Source organism: Notamacropus eugenii, chromosome 1 (genome assembly GCF_028372415.1).
Source record: "Notamacropus eugenii isolate mMacEug1 chromosome 1, mMacEug1.pri_v2, whole genome shotgun sequence".
In the NCBI taxonomy this organism is placed as follows: domain Eukaryota; kingdom Metazoa; phylum Chordata; class Mammalia; order Diprotodontia; family Macropodidae; genus Notamacropus; species Notamacropus eugenii.
Genome location: NC_092872.1, coordinates 324,310,944 through 324,330,860, shown reverse-complemented (window position 1 = coordinate 324,330,860; position 19,917 = coordinate 324,310,944). Strand labels below are relative to the sequence as shown.

The window sequence follows — 19,917 nt, the reverse complement described above, 5'->3', positions numbered from 1 at the left end:
AATTTGACTAATTCCTATTTTCCACTACTATGAGATGAAATAAGTAGAAGGAAACTTGATTGGTCATGTTTAGCTCTTTTCTTTAAAAGAGTTCCTTGGATAGAATATATTTAAAAATTTAAATAACAAGGTAAGAATAGAAAAATATTTTTGTATGGCTTAAATTCATAAATAATTCTTTTCCTCCCCTCTCCACATACATCCAATCTTGTTTCTTTAATAGGTAACCTTCCCTCTTGTCCTTCATGCTTTAATAGACTTACATTAGAATTGCTTCAAAAAATACTTAAAAATCATATTGATCTATGTTTGCAAAGTCTTTAGTAGAAGAACTTGTATATCAAATTTTGTTCTGCATTTTTTTTTTTTATTTCTGAAGAACAAGTCAGCATTGTACCTTGGACGTTTCTTTTGTTTACAACTATAGCAAATCACTTGCTTACATTTCTTATTGTTACTATGATATCTGACCTTTCTTTTATTTATGTTCTTCTTTCTTAAATATAGGTGCTAGACTCAGAGCAAGACCCAGCAGAACATGTCCCAGAAGTTGAAGAGGACTTGGATCTCCTATATGATACTTTAGATATTGAGAATCCAAGTGACAGTAGCGCTGAAATGGAAGATGATGGCAGTGTCCTCAGTACTCCTAAACCAAAGTTAAGGTAAGGAGATTGATAGACAGTGGTTCACTACAACCCAACCAGATTTGTCATCCCTATCTACTGAGCTAAGAAATGTTAGGTACTTTTAATCCTTTGAAGTTGGTTAAGTTACATCCTCATTTTTCCTTTTTATCCTCAGAACAAAAGAAGTCTATTGGACAGGAAGTTCATGCATATTTTTCCTTCTATTAGGGAGCTCTCAGTAGCCTTTCCCATAAATAGATTGACACTAAATCATGTTTTATTTTAAAAATTTTAAGAATAAGTGGATACTATATAGTCTCACTAAACAGAGTTTACTGGAGTGTCCCAGTTATGATGCTGTTTATTAATAGCTTTCCTCCAAGAGAAAGTTGTCAGACTTGAGATCCTCCTCAATCTAATTCACTTTGGAAGCTCCAACTTCAATTTTCTATTAAATTTGGAATCTGCTGAGAATTTCTTTTTCATCAGGGTTTTCTGGGGACAAGTGAGATTTGTTTGAATTATTGAAATAAAGCTCTGAGTGAATAATATTACTGTTTCTATATTCAAACTTTGTAGGCCGTATTTTGAAGGTTTATCACACTCCAGTTCTCAAACAGAAATTGGCAGCATCCACAGCATGAGAAGCCATAAGGAACCATCAAGTCCAGTAAGTAAATATTATTTAGGAAAATGTTGTTTGTATGAGTAACAATTATATAAGTAGAAACTGCAGCCTGTAAACCTGCCTCTGGCCCTTTAGTCTAATTAAATCTGTCTCAGAGGAAATTATTGTATCACATTTAATATATGGAAGTCATATGACTTCTTACAAGCTTATTATTCCTAACCTGTTGGACAAATATTAATCCTGATCACTTTCTTGAAATTAGCTAGTTCTAAGTAGCTTTCTCTGTCTTTTTCTTACTTTTTCTATGGATTTTTTTCTATTAGTCTTAGAGCCCTTGATATGCCTTTCATCATGAAATATTAAGTGCTCCATTTTGGACTTTTTTTCTGACTGCTGCTATCTTGTTCCAAGCAGATGGAAGTGCCTGAAAAGACAAAGAAGCATCAGGGAGACATTGTTTCTGACACTGTATCTTATGTAAGTTCAAACCATTTTTTCCTTACTAGTCATTTAGTAGTCCTTTGACTATTGTTTATTTCTACACCAGTATTCCTCCTGCTGAGCCACTGGTATACAAAAATTCAATGTATCTTATCACCTGATTAGAGATCTTGAGAAGGCTGACGTTCCTTCCAAAATCTGGCCTCCAACCTTCCAATCTTTTCTCCCCCATTTTCCCTCATCATGCTATCTCTTTAGCCAAACCATACTATTCATGATCTTCACCTTGTTGTAGTAAACTACATACACACCCTTCTTGCCCCTACCCACTTATCTAAGTCTGTCTCCTCTTTCCTTCAGGGCTCAATCCTTATTCCTCCTCTTTTGTAGGCTTTGTGCTACAATATGAGAAGCAGCTCAGCCCACATTAGCTTCAGTGCTGGACTGGAAGTCAGAGTGGAATTCTCATTCAGCCTAGAGTGTTTATTACCTGGGTTCATGATCCAGTGACTTATCCTTTCTGAACCACAGCTTCCTCATCTGCAAAATAGGGATAATAATAAAAAATAAGCATTTATTAAACACCCAGTATTTGCCATTTACTGTACTAAGTACTGGGGATACAATTGCAAGTAAAAACCAAAACATAGTTTCTGCCCTCTGGGAGTTTATACTTGAATGGGGAAAGACAATACACAAAAGAAAGCTGAAAATCAGCTAAGTCCAGAGAAGTCCAAAAGCAATGTAGCTAGTGGGAAAAGGGAAGAAGATTGTGCTGGGCACCCTCCTTAAATAGAGGCCCTTGAGCTCATGGCCCTGCCCTTTAGCCATAGGGTCCAGTATGAGGGAAGAGGAGTTAATGATGAGTATAAGACAGATTCAATCTTGTAAAATAAAAGGATTTTCCAGTATTGAGTTTCATTTGAAGAGAAGGTGCAAGGTCTGAGAGTCTTCTGTTCAGAGATGCCTATTTTATCCTCTGAATATCTCCTTCGGGGGACAAAAGCCTTTGTTCTTTATCAGCTGTGACATGCTTTCCCCTAAGACTTTCTCCATGAGGTTGCCTGAAAAAAACCATCACCAATTCTGATCTCCATGTCTGAGTGGTTCATTTATTTGTCATTGACAGGAAATTCTGGATTAAAATCCCTTCAGGATCAATTTTGCTTTTCTTCTTGTACTATTGGATTTTATACAAGTAACAACCAATTAGAATTCTGCTGTCTCTAGTCTTGTGTGCCCTTCTCTAGTTGACTATTCACAGTTACAATCTTCCTGATTGCCCAGGTATATATAAGGTTATATTAAGAACTATTGGGACAATTGATCAGAATGATGCAGAGGTAAGGGGAGAAAGCTGGAAAGGTTGCTTTAGATTTTTCTGGGGAAAAGGCAATAGAACACTCATTAAGTAGCTGGAAGAGAGCTTTAGAAGCATGAGTTCGTACTCTAGTTTAGCTTCAGGGAAAGGAATAGATTTGGAGTTCTGCAGAAGCCTTGGGTAGAAGTCTTTCTCCTAAAAAAAAAACAAAAACCCTATAAATTCTTGAGGGAAAGGATGGCTTTTGTCTTTTCTTAGTCTCCCTAACCCTTAGCACAATGCCCAACATACCATAACCTCTTAAATGTTTATCCACATGAGGGGGTGAGGGGGAGCGATGTTGGTGACAAGAAATACTGACTGCTGATTGCCACCTATATGACCTTGAACCATTCAATCTAATTCTCTGGGTCTCAGTTTTGTTTTGTGCAAAATGAGGGGAAACTCCTGGATCTAAATCTATAATTCTAATTGATAAAATAACTAACTCTAAAATACACTAAATTACATGATAAATACTTGAAAGGTGGGGCAAAATAAAGTACTTTGTGAGGTCTCAGCAGGCAGAAGGGATTAGCACTGGCTTCCTGGAGGAGCTATGTTGTAAAAGTAAGGTAGAAATCCAAGTAGAGAGGAATGAAATAGGTAGTATATGTATTACCTCCCTGTAAGATTCAGTTAAAATGTTATACATAAAACACTTTGCAGACTTTAAAGGTCTATATAAATATTAATTATTATGTCACCTCCCCTTTCACTGAACTCTGTTGATTTAGTTGACAACCTATGCTTTATGTTACCTGTGCTTTTCTTATCTCTTTAATAATAATAATATACTAGTGCTTATAATTAATTGTATAGCACTTTACAACTTTAAAATTGCATATCAATCATTTATTTGGATTTTAACTGCCACCTTATAAAGTATATAAGAAGAGATTATTATCCCCACTTTAGAGATAAAAAAACTAAGTCAGTGAATCTAAATGACTTGCTCATATTTGCATATATTAGGGACAGAGCTGGGACCAGACCCTGGTCTTCTGACTCCCTACAGTGCTGTATGCCATGCACAGTATTGAGAAGAATCATATCTTATATTATCTTCTTTAACCTATAGCACTTTGCATAGTGCCTTATACTAAGTGATCAAGCAATTATGAGCAATTACAATGTGCAAGTTGCTCAATATACAAAGACAAAGCACAGCACAGTTCCTGTTGGCAAGAACTACAAAATTTGCGGTCTAATTGGGAATAATAAAATATAAGTAAAATATAAGGGTATGCTAGGAATTTAGACAAAAACTGTGAGGCAAGAGAGATGACTTTTGATTGGAGAAATCACTGAAAGCTTGAAAGAAGTAGCAACTGAACAAAAATTTCAGCATACAGAAATGTGAGTTGTGATGCACAGCTAAATGATCTATGCCTGACATAATCAAAGGGCTATAAGAGAAGGCTTATTTAACATAGATTTCTCATATATTGGGCAAGAATAAACAGGGATGGTTTGTGTTGTGGTTCTTTTAAGTTGAGTGCTAACACTTACCCTTGTCACCATTTTTCTCCATGGTTAATATACAAATTCCTACTACATAGTGATAAATCCACCACATCTGAGAAGGCAGGAAGGCTGCATTAGTGGGTGTTTTTTCTATGCTAATGTAAATACCAGCATCTACTTCACAAAGCTTTCAGTTACGTGTGAAACAAAATAACTTTTATGCTCCAGTTGCCCATATGAGGTGTAAGAATACTGGAAATGTAAGAGGGGGCTAGTTTACAAAGAACCATTAATGCCAAACAGAGGACTCTTGTATATGATCTTGAAGGCGATAGGGAGCCACTCAAGTTTATTGAGTATGGGGTAACATGGTCAGACTCGTGCTTTAGGAAAATCACTTTAATAGTTGATGTGATGGTCCCTCTCCTTTTTTTAACTGAAAAAAATTTCTCAGGTCCATGAGACATTGCTTTTTAGCTAGATTTATTGTAAGAGAAATGAACATGCATGTGGAGCCCTAAGAAAGGGCAAAGAGTTTACAATTCAAACAGAAGCTTGCATATTCATCAAATTTCAACAAAGAGAGGAAGGGAAACAAAAATCTCCACCAAAATGGGAGTGGAGAGGGGGGAGGAGGAGAAATCATGAATAATTAAAATGGCAGAAGCAGCATTCTTTTTCCTTGGGAGCTGTTAGGCTCCTCTTAAGGCTCTCAGCTGTACAAGCAGTTTTCCATTCTGGTGCTGACTGACAGGTGCCTGTCTTGACTCCTAAGGACACACGGGGAGTCCAGCTTAAGGTGCAAATAGCAAATTATGTCAGCCCAGGAGGGTTTCTTCCTTGATACAGTCAGAGCCTCTTGCATACTCCAGGTCCAGGGTTTCTGGAAAATACGACAACTCAGGGGAGACAATTTCAGGGGACCCCTTAACATTTCTCAAGACCTATCATTTTCTTCTGAAGTTGTGTTGCCCCAGATGTGAATACTATATTCTGAGTGAGGTCTAACATAGTGAGACCATCACTTTCCTGTATCTGAAAGCTGTACCTCTCTTAATGCAACCCAATTTAGCATTAAATTTTTGTAACTGCTGCTTCACAGTTCTGACTAATATTGAGCTTGCAGTCCACTAAAATCTTCAGATTTTTTTGAGGATAATTTTTTGCTGTTCATGCTTTCTTCATCATCTACTTGTAAAATTGATTTTTTTTAAAGCAAGTGCAAGACATTCATCTTACTAAATGCAGCTCAATGTTCTATCCTGTAAAGATCTTTTTAGATCCTTCTGCCATCATTTACTTTGTGAGCTCTCCCTCTGAGCTTTGTATTACCTGAAAGTTTGAGGAGAACATGTCTTCTCGGTCTTTATCCAAGTCATTGATGAGTGTTAACTTTCACTGGGCAAAGAAATTCTGAGATGTTGTACTGAAGGCCTTCTACCACATTGACAAGACTCTCTTGAGTCTTGCTGTTCACCCATTTTTAAATTCATCTGATTATATGATTGTCAAATTCATATCTCTTCATCTTCTCTATAAAAGTAATATGGAATACTTTATTTTAGCTTTGCTAGAATCTATTTCCTAAACGTTCCCTTCATCAACCAATTTAATAATTCTATTAAAAAAAGGACATAAGTATAATGTAGCATGGACTCTTCTTATAACGTGACTTCAGCCATTCCTGCTCTTTGTTATTGCTAATCCTTTTTCTAGATATTCAACAACCATCTCTTCAGAAATAAATTCTAGAATTTTCCTAGGAATCAAAATCAGTATCAAATCACTTATAGTTGCAAGGTTGTTCTCTTCCTTCCTCCCTTCTTGTCATGAGGATATCATTTGTCATTCTCCAATCTTGTGGTATCTCTTTGTTTTATCATAATCTTTCATGTTTTTTTTTTTTAATTCTGAACTTAACCAAAAAGCACTTAGTTATATACAGCACAAAAACATTATGTACAGCAAATTTAATCTTTAATTCATACCACTTACTTTTTTGGAAAAACATATATACTTCCACCTATTTAAAAACTGTCCTACTTATTCATGCTTCTTTTTGAAATTACTTCTGTTAACTTCTGTGCATTTAAAATTTTTTTTCAATGGTCCTCTTTTGGGGGGAGTGGGGCATCTCTTTTACTAATCCTCTACTTTAACTAACCTATCTCCTAATTAAAAATTAAGAGAAAGAAAAAAGAAGAAAAACCCTCATAACAAATAAACATAGTCAAGCAAAAAAAATCCACACAGTGGCCATATTAAAAAATGCATTTTTCTTTTTGTGCCTTGAGTTTGTCACGGCTCTGTCTGGATATGGGTAGCATGCTTAATTACAGTTGATTTGGAAATATAATTGATCATTGCAGATGATAGTTCTCAGGTCTTTCAAAGTTGTTTTTTCTTTAAAATGTCCTGGAAATTGGAGTCTCTTAAATTGTCTTGTTCTTTTTTTACAGTTCAATATTATACTAAATTCATGTATCACGATTTGTTCAACCATTCCCTAATTGATAGGCATTCCCCAAGATTCTGTTCTTCTCTTCTCTTTTTTAATCCCCATTTTAAGATTAAGAAGTTTATTTTACTTGCCAGCTGTTCCCTTCCTGCAATTATCCTCTTTTCTAAACCTGCCCCCAGCCATATTCTAGTTTGTTTTCCTGTTGAATATGATGTATTTCTACACAAAAAAATTTGTCTGTTCACAACTCCTTTTTCTGTTGAGATGGGTGAGATTCAACTGATGCTCTTTTCAGCCACTCCTTTCTCTGTTAGTATATACTTCTCACATACTCTTATTGTAATGCCTTCTTCCTCCATTCTATACTTGAATATTCCTTCTACCATCCCTTCTCTTTTTCTTCTTAAAAATCTCCAGAACAGCTAATATAATAAAAATGACAGTTCTGCCTAAATTAATTTACTTATTCAGTGCTGTACCAGTCAAACTACCAAAAAATTATTTTATAGAGCTAGAAAAAATAATATCAGAATTAATTTGGAAGAACAAAAGTCCAGAATATCAAGGAAATTAATGAAAAGAAGTGCTTGGGAAGGTGGCCTAGCTGTCCCAGATCTTAAATTGTATTATAAAGCAGCAATCATCAAAGCTACTTGGTCCTGGCTAAGAAATAGAGGGGTAGTTCAGTGGAATAGGTTAGATACACAAGACACAGTAGTCAATGATTATAGCAATCTACTACTTGATAAACCCAAAGATCCCAGCTTCTGGGATAAGAACTCACTATTTGATGAAAACTGCTGGGAAAACTGGAAAATAGTATGGTATTTATTGCTGTGTATTTTGAATCTTCTCTTATGTTCTCCTGTGCATGACATAGTTTTTCCCCCCTTTTCTTATTTAGTTCTTAAGTTTCACTGCCAAGCCTAGAGGCCTGTATTGGGCTACCCGAGTCTTTCTTACCTCACCTCCGAGGTCTTCGGCTGGCCAAAACCGGATGCACATATGAGAGAAAGGACGTTCCAGAGTCGAACAAGGGTTGAGCTTTATTTCAGGGTCCAGGTTACAAGTGCAGGGGGGTCTTCCTTAGGAGGAAGAGGGGGAGATTTCCTAAGGAGGCTAGGATCTTAAGGGCTTGGAAATAGAAGTACAAGCCGGGAGAGAGGGGGAGGGGAGAGAGGAAAGAAGAAAGCGGAGCCTACTGTCCTCTTGGCTCCTCACGTGCTAAGAGAGCTTTCAGGCTTCCTCAATCCTACTTAACCTTCAGCCGCATAGTTTGCATCTCAATACCGTGCTGTTAGGTAACTAGGTGTGCTCCAATCCGGGACAATCTCGAGGGCGGGGAGATCTCTCTCCCATCACGTTTCTCATGGGAAGAGGCGGAATTACTTGAGATAGCTCGATTCCCTGGTGTTTCCTAGGGGGATCTCGTGAGAGCTCTAAGATTTAGAAGCTCCCACCTTTACCCGCCCGAGACTGTCCACACGGAATTGAGCTTCCAATCCCAACATATCCCCTTCTTTGTTATGCGCGGAGCGCACCTGGCTCTAGAGCAAACAGTGGCTGGAGGCTGAGTGGATTAGAAAGGCCTTTAGCATATGAGTACCCTACAACAAGACTTCATTCACACAGAAATCTGCAGCTAGCACAACTGACAAAGGGAGGCATCAAATAAAACAAAGATGAAACTAAATGGCTGAGTTACAACAGGGGAAGTGCAATCAACTAATCCCAAAGCATATTTTAAGAGGAGCAGCTGGTGTAGGCGCCTTACACGTCACCTCTCCCTTAATCTTGCAAATGGATCTATACAGGTGGAAAATTGGTCACCTCCTCCCCCCGCAAGTGTCCTGGGTTTGTGATATCAAAGTCCTCCTTCAGCCGGTGGAAAGAGATGCCTAGATGGGAAGCTGTCAGCAGCAGTGTCTGCGGTTGTGATGAGTGCTGCCTCCTCTCTGGGCAGAAAGGTTAAAGCTGTCAGCAGCAGGCTCAGGTGGTGTATGATCCTTCTCCGGGGTCTCCGCCTCCTGCGTCTCCGCCGTCTCCGACATCGGTTCCCACCTACGGATCCTTCTAATGGGAATCCACGCATCACCTTTTCCTGTGGAGACACAAACATACCCTGGACCCCATATTAGTATCTTATACGGACCTTTCCATTTCCCTGAGGCCATATCCTTTACCATGGCCCATGTGTCTTTATATCCAGCCTGGGTATTACTTTCCTTGCGGGGTTGTCTTGGAAAAGTCACAAAATGTCTCATAGCCGGAGTAGTATGTGAATTTCTTGAGATATGCAAAAAATTGTGTGTATACACAGCTGTATCAAGCTCTGATTGTGTTAGGCGACCTTTTCCCCTTCTTTGTTTAGCGAGGATCGCCTTCAAGGTGAGATTGGCCCTTTCCACTATGGCCTGGCCTTGTGGATTGTAGGGGATTCCTGTAACATGTCGAATCCCTAGATCGCGGAGGAAGTGTGTAAGGGTTTGAGAAGTATAGGCAGGGCCGTTATCTGTCTTTATTTCTAAGGGTAAGCCTGAAACAGAAAAACAGTGCCAAAGATGTTGAATTACTTTAGCACTTGATTCACCTGGCTGTAAAGTCACCATAAGGAATCCGGACCATGTGTCAACTGTCACATGTATGCACTGGCCCTTGAGATGGGTGACATCCATTTGCCAAATTTCATTGGGTGCCAAGCCACGAGGATTGACACCCTGGTCTAGAGATGGGTGGAATGGGATACATTGGAGACAGCTCTTAACAATTTTTCTGGCCTGTTCCTGAGTTATCCCATATAATTTGCAGAGGGCTTCTGTGACTAGGTGGAACCTATCATGAGCCTTTTGGGCCCTTTCTTGTGGTTCCACAGTGTGCCCTACCAGGTATAGTGAATTGTCTGCTATTTGATTTCCTTCAAAAATTGGTCCTGTGCCATTTGTATGTGAGCGCACATGTAAAACATAAAAAGGGTGTGTTCTGTTATTAATGGTGGTCAATAGCCGCTCACACTGTGAAAAAATATTGGACCGATAATCTACAATAGAGTCCTCAATCCGTGAAATTAATAAAGATGCATACTGACTATCAGTGATAATATTAATGGGTATGTCACTATATATTTGGAGAGCTTGGATTATAGCTTCCAATTTGTTCTGTTGAGTAGAGGTGTAGGGTGTGTTAACTATATATATCTCTTGGGAGGCCGAATTATAAATAGATGCCTTGTGATGTTTCGTGGCATCTGTAAAAATGTTAGGCCCTTCTACTGGGTTTGGTGAGTACCTTTTCACTGGTGCTGAGGCCCACTGTAATAATTCTTTGAATAGGAAAGTCGAATTTGGTTTCATCTGGGCCCAGTGGAGTATAGTGGCCCAAGAAACATGATTCTGAGCTAACTCTTCTACATCCTTAGTGGTGAGTGTAGCATAAAGAATTGGCTGTTTTTGGTATATGTGGGTGGCTCTTCTTACTGCCTCTAGTGCTAACTGTCCTAGAAATTCCCACTTGTTTAGTAAACTGCTTCCTGTTTTACTTAAATATACCCACTCTAGGGGCTTCTCTTTTTGGTGTATAACGGCATAGGGAGGTGTGGTGGAGATAATAGATACCTCCAGATCTCCTCCTGGATCCCACCGAAATGTGGTGGACTCTAAAAATTGTTTTTTTTATTGCCTCTATGGCCTTGGCTGCTTCAGGAGTCAATGTTCGTGGGGAATTTAAAGCAGAGTCTCCTGTCAATAGTGAATATAAAGGTTGCATGAGAGGTAAAGGTATAGGCACCTTTGATCTTAACCATTGGATAGCTCCTACTAGTTTCTGAGCATCATTGAGTGTTTGGATCTTTATATCCCATTTTGGGGGTTCCGGCCGAATGATGGTGCCCTGTATCTGATATCCCAAATATTTGTAATTGGGTCCTCTCTGTATCTTTTCAGGAGCAATAACTAATCCTAGTCCTAAAAGGTTCCTTTCTACTGCTTGGAAACACTTCTCCAGTTCCTTGAGCTGAGGTGCAGCTATAAGGATGTCATCCATATAATGGATGATTTTGCATTGGTATTGCTGTCTGGGGCTTTCTAAGGCTTGATTAACATACCACTGGCAGATGGTGGGGCTGCAACTCATACCTTGGGGCAATACCTTCCACTGATACCTCTTTGCAGGTCCTTCGTTATTGGGGTGAGGTATTGTAAAAGCAAACCGAGGACAATCTACTTTGTTTAAAGGAATGGAAAAAAAACAATCCTGAATGTCAATGATTATAAGTGACCAACCCTCCGGGATGGCATTAGGAGAAGGGAGACCTGGTTGCAGGGCTCCCATAGGCATGAGAGACTGATTTACCTTCCTTAGATCTGTAAGGGACCTGAATTTCCCGGATTTTTTCTTTATAACAAACACAGGAGCATTCCAGGGTGACTTTGATGGTTCTATATTTCCTTTTTCTAATTGCTCCTTAACCAATAGTTGTAGTGCCTGGAGTTTTTCTGGAGTCAGGGGCCATTGCTCCACCCAAATCAGGGTGTCTGACTTCCAATTCAAGGGTGGGGACTCCAGAGCAACAGCAATGGCCCTTACTAAAAATTTGATAACCTCATCCCGAGGCGGCTCATAATGTCTCTGCCCCAGATGTTAAAACTAAGTCCTGGAATCACCAACGGCCATACGGTCCCCTTGGCGATCCTCTGCCTCCCACTTTACTAGGTGCATTGTCTCTAAGGTATTTTGGCACCCTCCTATTCCCCACACTGGTCTTTGGCTTTCTTTGAGCTTCCAGTGCCGGGGTACTGAGCGACCGCTAAGGCAGGTCCTATCGTGCTATAAGGAGGCGCAGAGGGAAGACACGGTACATTCTCCCCTGCCTCGCCTTTCCCATCCGCTAGATGGAGCTCCGAGTCTATTTTTTCTTTACGCTCCTTAACTTTCTGCTTGCTTGGACTCTCCGTCCCTCCCGTGTTCTCCCCTCCCCTCTCTCCGCTTCCACTCTCATTCCAATCCCGCCCTGGCCTCTCCGGCCCTTCCAGCAGGCTTTTAATTACACCGAATATCAGGAAATCTAAATCCTCCGGCTCCCCAGGGTATTGTTGCTCATGAGCAGTCATTTGCTCTCCGACCGCTCCCCATTTTTCTCTTGATATTCTTGCCTGCTTGAGCCAAGGAGAAACTTTCCAAATCCTTTTACAAAATTCTCGGAGGTCATCTAACTCTATTGTGACCCCCGCCTTCCTGCATTCCCTGTGAAGTTTCTCAGCCCAGACCTCCTGTTCCTCTGGCTTTATTACTGGCAATAGATTCCCCATCTCCGCCCTTTTCCCAGGGGTTTGGGAAGCTTCTCTCCACTTTCTCTCCTTCCGAATCTAGGATTCGGGACTCGCTTCTTTCACAGCCCCTTCCGGGTGTACCCCCAAAGCACCCAGGATTATCTGCGCCCCCAATCCCTGTTGGGGCGCCAACTGCCAGGCCTAGAGGCCTGTATTGGGCTACCCGAGTCTTTCTTACCTCACCTCCGAGGTCTTCGGCTGGCCAAAACCGGATGCACATATGAGAGAAAGGACATTCCAGAGTCGAACAAGGGTTGAGCTTTATTTCAGGGTCTGGGTTACAAGTGCAGGGGGGTCTTCCTTAGGAGGAAGAGGGGGAGATTTCCTAAGGAGGCTAGGATCTTAAGGGCTTGGAAATAGAAGTACAAGCCGGGAGAGAGGGGGAGGGGAGAGAGGAAAGAAGAAAGCGGAGCCTACTATCCTCTTGGCTCCTCACGTGCTAAGAGAGCTTTCAGGCTTCCTCAATCCTACTTAACCTTCAGCCGCATAGTTTGCATCCCAATACCGTGCTGTTAGGTAACTAGGTGTGCTCCAATCCGGGACAATCTCGAGGGCAGGGAGACTCCACCCATCACGTATCTCCCGGGGAGAGGCGGAAATACCCGAGCTAGCCGAGCTAGCTCAGTCTGACCTTCTCGAACCCCCGCTGTTCATGGAGGGCCTCGTAAGACTCTAAGATTTAGAAGTCCCACTTTTACCCGCCCGAGACCGTCCACACGGAATTGAGCTTCCAATCCCAACAGTTTCACTATTTAAGTTTATAATGTTTCTTTTTCTTATTGTGTATTTAAGTTTCAGTAATTAAAAAAAAAGCAAAAGAAAGAAATCCTATAAGGCAAACCTACAGGAATATCATAGTCTAATTCTGAAATCCCCAGCTCATGAATAAAAATATGAGCAACAAGAAAAAAATTTAAATATCGCAGTCCCTCAGTTAGAATCACACAAGATATATCAGCAGCAACACTGAGGGATCTAGTTCTTGGAACACTATAAATCAAAGAGCAAGAGAACTAGGGTTCCAGGTGAAAATGTCATACCCAGCAAAGTTAAGCATAATCCTTCAAGAAAGGAAAAAAATGGACATTTAATGAATTGTCAGACTTTTAGGCATTTGTTGAGTAAAAAACAAGGCCTGAATTTAATAGATTTTTCATACAAGAGTAGAGAGAAATTTGTAATTACAAAGCACTCAATAAGGACAAACCTTTTCTATTAGGGAATATAAAATGTATGCCTAAGATTGTTATTAGTAGTTGAGTATTTCATAAGAAAGATTGAGGTAAACCTGAGTATGACATGATTTTAAAAAGTAAAAACCACTTAGTATCAGGTAAAAACAGTAATTATTTTATAAAAATGAGGTATAAGAGGAAGAACTGACACAGAAGAATTAGATGGGGGAGGAGGGTTGGTAGTTCTGGAATCTGGAAGCCTTTTATCAAGAATGGCTTTCAGAGGAAACAGTACATACATACATATAATCTTGAAGGTTATAAAAGTCTTCTAAATTCAGAAAGAAATAAAATGCTAGGGGTATGCAGAGGGGGAAGAAGGTAAGGGAGAAATTTTTGTAGACGAGGGTGAGGGAATAAGGTAACAGGGACTATAGAAGGGTGCTTAATGGGAATGGGAGGACAAGGGAGTGACTTGGAGGGGAAGGGATAGGTTAATAGGGCAAGGTAGCAGGAAAGGTAAAAGTAGAGGAATCAGGAGGGATAGGAAATAAGAGATATGCACCACATATAAAATGAAGATCAAGAGTAGTATTTGTTAGGGGAAAAGGAGCAGGGGTGGTAATCATGATCTCAGACAAAGTTAAGGCTAAAATAGATGTAATCAAAAAAGAAAAATAGGGAAACCATACTAAGTGTCAGCCATATTCATCAATGTTGTTTTAGACTATCTAACATAATTAGACAGTATGAAGTTGGAATATTGCTGTGGTGTAGGAAATGACGAGTTAGTGGACTTGGGAAAATACGGAGACTTGGATTTATAAAGAAAAAGATCATCCACCTTCAGAGAAACAGGTCACATAAGTATAGTATGGTCTTACATAGATGCATATGAGTGTATATATCTATGAGTATGATTATAAATACCTAAGTATATGTATGTGTAGGTGTATGTATATAGGTGTGTATGTATGTATATATCTTTGTGTTTATGTGTATGTATATATATGTATGTAGCTGTATATATGTATGTAAATATGTATATAAAAATATATCTGTGCTTAATTGTATTCTTTTGGGCAGGGGTGGGGGAAGAAAGGGAAAAAAGAACATAGTTAAAAAGTGCACAACAGAGAGCAAAAAAACCAAGAAAGCAAAGAAATGGACAGCTCTGAACACAATATGTAGTATTTATTGTTTAGGCTTTCTTGAAATGGGAATTTATTGCTGTATATTTTGAATCCTCTCTTATGTTCTACCTGTGCACATGATGGTATTTTTTTTTATTTTGTATTTGTTTCAATATTTAAGTTTATGTTTCTTTTTCTTTCTTATTGTGTATTTAATTTTTACTATTTAAGTTTAAAATTAAATTAAACAAAGAAAGAAAGTGGTCACTTTGCATTTGCTCCTCTGACTGGTTTCAAGTACAAACTACAAGATGCCCCTCCCAGGATAAGCTCGTCACTTCTAATCTCATCACCATGCTGCTAACTCAAGCCTTCACTGACACCATCTTCCTTAGCCTCCTCTTCCCCCTGATCAGAAGGCTTAAAATAGAATATCAAACTCCTTCCAATCCCTTCCTTTAGAGAGGGCAGAAACTGGACTTTCAGATCACTCTGCATATGCTACACTTCCTGGTTTCAACTCCATTGTACAAGATAACCCCCATGCTTGTACCCCATGGTGTCCACTGCTTTCCATTCCCCACTTTTCTGCCTCCTTTTGTGTGTTATTTTCCCTCTTTATCTTGTAGGCTCCTTGGGAGTAGGGGCTATCTTTCTTTTTACTAATTGTATCCCCAACACTTAGCACAGTGCCTACTACTACTACTACTACTACTACTACTACTACTACTACTTAATAAATATTTACTGGATTAGATTGGAAAAAGAAGTCAAAGAATACCTAGTTGTTCAGAATGCCTGGCATAGAGATCATAAAGGGAATGGAGTAAATTGAAATAAGATTGAAAAAATAGAGTAAAGATGATGATACATTTTGTACAAAACGTTTATTGACCCTGTATTTTTCTTGAGTTTCAGAATGTGAATGAATTTGCATATGAAGGTTATATTGAATAGAGTGGTAGACTTGGAGCTGAGAAGGTCTTGGTAACTCCCCCCTCTGGAACAAGTTTGGCCCTGGGCAAATCACTTAATCTTTCAATTTTCTTAGCATTTTCCTAAGATTGTAAAAGAAGGTGCTGACTTGCATTGGAAGAAGGAATTTCCCCATCTGGGAGTTCGCCCTACAAATTAAGTAACAGATCTGGTCCCTATCCCTGTGTTCAAGTCACTGATTATACAAAGATGAAAAAAACAGTTCTTTCCCTTAAGGAATTTATACTTTAGTGGGATGAAACATCACACAAATATAATTCAAGTTAAAATTAAAAAAAAAACATATTAAAAGTATATCAGAGAGTCATAAAACATTGAAGCAGGGGAACTTTCCTTTAGTTGGGAGAATCAAGAAAGCTGTGTCAATAGAGGTGACCAAAATCGTTTCTCACCTGGTTAAGAGAGAGGGAAGGAAAGAAGGAAGAAGAGAAAGAGAGTCAGAGAGAAAGAGACAGAAAGTAGACAAATACAAGAAAGCAAGATAGTCCCTACTGTCAATGTATGTTCATTCTAATAGAAGTTAACATAAAGGAGAATTGGGAAGTGTACCTTCAAGAAAGAAAGGTAGCAAGTGAGAAGGTAGAACAATCCAGAGATCAAGCTGAACTAGAAATATCTTTGTGATTTCTTTTTAGATCTAAAAATGTTCTGTTTACCTTCATAAAGGGAATTTTCATCACACTTTGGTCACATTGTCTAAGAAACGACCTAAACAGGGATCACTAATGAATTTTATGAAACTTTAAGAGGAGGGTACTTTTACTGAAGCATGATTTGATATTTATGACATTGTTCCTTCTATCGTCTTTATTTTTTTTTTAAGGTTTTTCTTCATTTTGGAGGGGATGAAGGCAATCGGGGTTAAATGACTTGCCCAGGGTCACGCAACTAGTACATGCTGGAGGCCAGATTTGAACTCAGGTCCTCCTGACGCCAGGGCCAGTTCTCTATCCACTGTGCCCCTATTGGCTTCTTTAAGGAATCTGTGCATCTGCATACCCTTTTTATCAGTAGATATTCTACAGATTTTCACATTGTCCCTCTGCCTGTTGCACAGATAGGTATCCTGATCACTCTTTTGAATTAATTTTTTTTAAATTTTGCTACCTTTGTCCTATATTTGATAAGGCAGTTCTCCTATCAAACTAGGTATTTACATAATTCTTAGTTCCATAAGGTATCAGACTTCAAGTAAAAGGATAACTTTTTAATTCATGTAAACATCTCTATGTGTCTATTAATTTTGTTATGGACTGGTTGGCTAAAAGGTAGGGGATGTGTGTGAGAGAGAGAGAGAGAGAGAGAGAGAGAGAGAGAGAGAGAGAGAGTGTGTGTGTGTGAAAAAGAAAAGAAAGAATCCAGTATACCTTAATGAATAAAGAGGTGTAAACTAGTGATATTCAAGAATGATTTTTCCTTATGCCAGAATCTACAAGAGGATAACCAGCAAGAAGACAGCCAGGAAACTGAGCTTTCAACCCTGGATGTGTTCATTGAGAAGCTTCCACCAAGTGGGAAAATTACCAAAACAGAGTCTTTGATTATTCCTTCTACCAGGTAACATCTCTAATTACCATTCATAATAGTGCCTATTCCTGGCAAGTCCACCCCATAGTAGAAATATGTGCAATAGTAACAAAAAGGTTGACATTGAAACTTTTATCTGACATCTGCAATGATACATAGGTTCCCAAAGTGAGTGATACCACCACTTGCAGGATGCTGGAACATTGGGGGAGCGGGGGGGGGGGGGGGGTGTGTGAAATAATGGCCTCGGGTGCAATTGCAGGGCTGTTGAATGAAAATAAGGGGGCAGTGGGAGCATAAGAAAAAGGTGGAAAATTTTGAAAAACCATTTGTACATATTTCATCTGTTGTGTAACAGAGTCTATATAATAAATACTGCACATTGTGTTCAGAGCTGTCCATCATTTTCTTCCGTATAAATTTTCTTTTCTTCTCTGGTATGTGCTTTTTACTTTGTTCTTCCCTCCTCCCTTCCTCTCCCCTCCCCCAAGAAGGCAGTAATTAAGAGTGTATGTGTGTGTGTGTGTGTGTGTATGTGTGTGTGTAGACATACACATACATACATATGTATGTATATAAAAACACAAGTGTATATGCATGCACATATATACTTATATATGTGTGTGTGTATATATACATATATATACTTAGATATCCATAATCATACTCATGTAGACATATACATTCATATGCATCTACGTAAGGCTATGCTATACTTGTTTGTCCTCTGTTTCTCTGAGGGTGAATGGCATCTTCCTTCATAAATACAAGTCTTTCCATATTTTTCTAAGTCCACCAACTCATCATTTCCTGTACCACAGCAATATTCCAACCTTATGCTGTCTAGTTATTTTGACTGTCATATAGTGCAATTTCCCTATTTTTCTTTTGATTATGTCTGTTTTAGCTTTAACTTTGTCTGAGATCATGATTACTACCCCTTGATTTTTTTCCTAATTCTACTCCTGATCTTTATTTTATTTCTGTGTGTATTTCCTATTTCCTGTACCTCCTGACTCCTCTACTTTACTTCTACCTGCTACCTTGTCCTCCTATTCCTCCCTTATCCTCTCCTCTCCCCACCTTTTCCCCTATCCTCTTGTTTCTGTCTTAATTTAAAAGACTTTTATAGCCCTCCAAATATACTTACTCTTCCTTCTTTATCACATTCCTGTTAATCTAGACATCCTTCTGTTCCCCCACCCACGATTCTTTTCCCTCACCCTCTTATTTCTTTATAAATTTAGAAGACTTTTGTTCCATTCTAAAGTATATATTGTTCTCTCTTTGACCCAGGTCTGATGTGAGTAGGGTTTCCTTTAAAAATCTCTGCCTTATCCTCTTCCCCTTCCCCATCCTGTACACTTTTACTTCTTTCTGAATTTAGATGACTTTTGCGCCCTTCCAAACATATATATGTGTGTATACATGTATGTATGTATGTATGTATGTATGATTCCCTTTTTAACCCATTCCTGATGATAGTCTGATTCCAGAACTACCAGTCCTCCTCTCCCATCAAATTCCTCTGTGTCAATTCTTCCTCTTGCATCATATTTTAACTTTTCCTAAGCTGTTTTACTTTTTAGAGTCATATTATACTCAGGTCTACCCCAGTCTTTCTTACAAACTACCCAATTACTAATAACAATCTTAGACATACATTTTATATTTCCTCATATAAAAAGTAAATCTGTTCTTATTGGGTTTTTCTACATTAAAACCTTTGCTTGTCATGGATGGGCAAGTAATATGGTTAATGGATGTATCTGAACACATTAGTGTCACTTCTTAGGTCAAAGCAATCCCTGAACAATCTGCTTCCATAATGAAACAGTTCACCCGCCCTCAAATCTATTCTTTATTGGCTCTGCAGGTCAGAGGGAAAGCAGACTGGCCGTCGTGGTCGAAGCACTTCACTAAAAGAAAGACAGCCTGTGAGGCCACAGAATGAAAGAGCTAACAGTCTGGATAATGAGCGCTCACCAGACACTAGGAACCACTTGCAGGTGAAGATAACTTAGCCCATGGTTCCATCTTTCTCTTTGGTTTGAAAGGGGAAAGAGGGAAATTGGCATAGCCATGTGGCTACAAAAGTTGTATTAACAATTGAATTAAATGTAAGAATAATGCTTACTTCCAAAGAAAAGTACTAAGAGGAGACAGAAAAGAGACTTAAATAACGATGGTTAAGGGACAGACTGAGTTAGATTGACTTGGAGGTCTGTGATAATCCAAATTAGAAGATCTCTCTCCTAAGTACCCGGAGAGGGACTGGAGAACATTGAAAGAATATGAGCACTCCTTAAATTTGCACTTAAGGAAAAAGTAGAGGTTGAGCATTTTATCTAAGACATTTTCTTTGGAGAAAAAAAAGATACTGCCACATTTTCATTGAAATAATAAAGCAAAGTAAAGTATTCACAGGATGCAGAATTATCCTTCAGTAGGTAGAGGAAACAGCAAGTAAAACTGCTGCTCTGAATCTGACTTACTGACAAGGAGAATCTAGTTAATGAAATAGAAGAGACAGGAACCTTGAGGAGAAGTGAAAACTCTACTTAGAATAAAAAGAGAGGAAAAACATGAATAGTGTGACATGCACTTTAGATTTGGGGGAAAGTAGTCAACCAGTAAGTCAGTAAGCTTTAATTAAGTACCTGTTGTGTGCCGGGCTCTGTGCTGAGAATACAAATATAATAAATGAAGCAATTCCCACTTAGAAGGGTCGTATATTTTAACAAGCAAATCAACAGGAACATTTATTTAAAAG

The 19,917-nt window shown here is 39.0% G+C and overlaps 1 protein-coding gene across 6 annotated transcripts in view; it reads left to right on the top strand.

Moving 5' to 3' along the window:
- The window catches only part of PACS2 (phosphofurin acidic cluster sorting protein 2), a 193,099-nt gene that overhangs the window by 96,831 nt on the left and 76,351 nt on the right, over positions 1 to 19,917 (top strand). For 4 of the 6 annotated variants that reach the window (XM_072629676.1, XM_072629678.1, XM_072629680.1 and 1 more), the window contains 5 exons: positions 508 to 665; positions 1,209 to 1,299; positions 1,672 to 1,737; positions 17,044 to 17,174; positions 19,021 to 19,153. In XM_072629676.1, the coding sequence (XP_072485777.1) occupies positions 508 to 665; positions 1,209 to 1,299; positions 1,672 to 1,737; positions 17,044 to 17,174; positions 19,021 to 19,153 (579 nt within the window). The remainder of the gene's footprint in view (positions 1 to 507; positions 666 to 1,208; positions 1,300 to 1,671; positions 1,738 to 17,043; positions 17,175 to 19,020; positions 19,154 to 19,917) is intronic. The other 2 variants (XM_072629677.1, XM_072629679.1) reach the window with 1 other exon arrangement.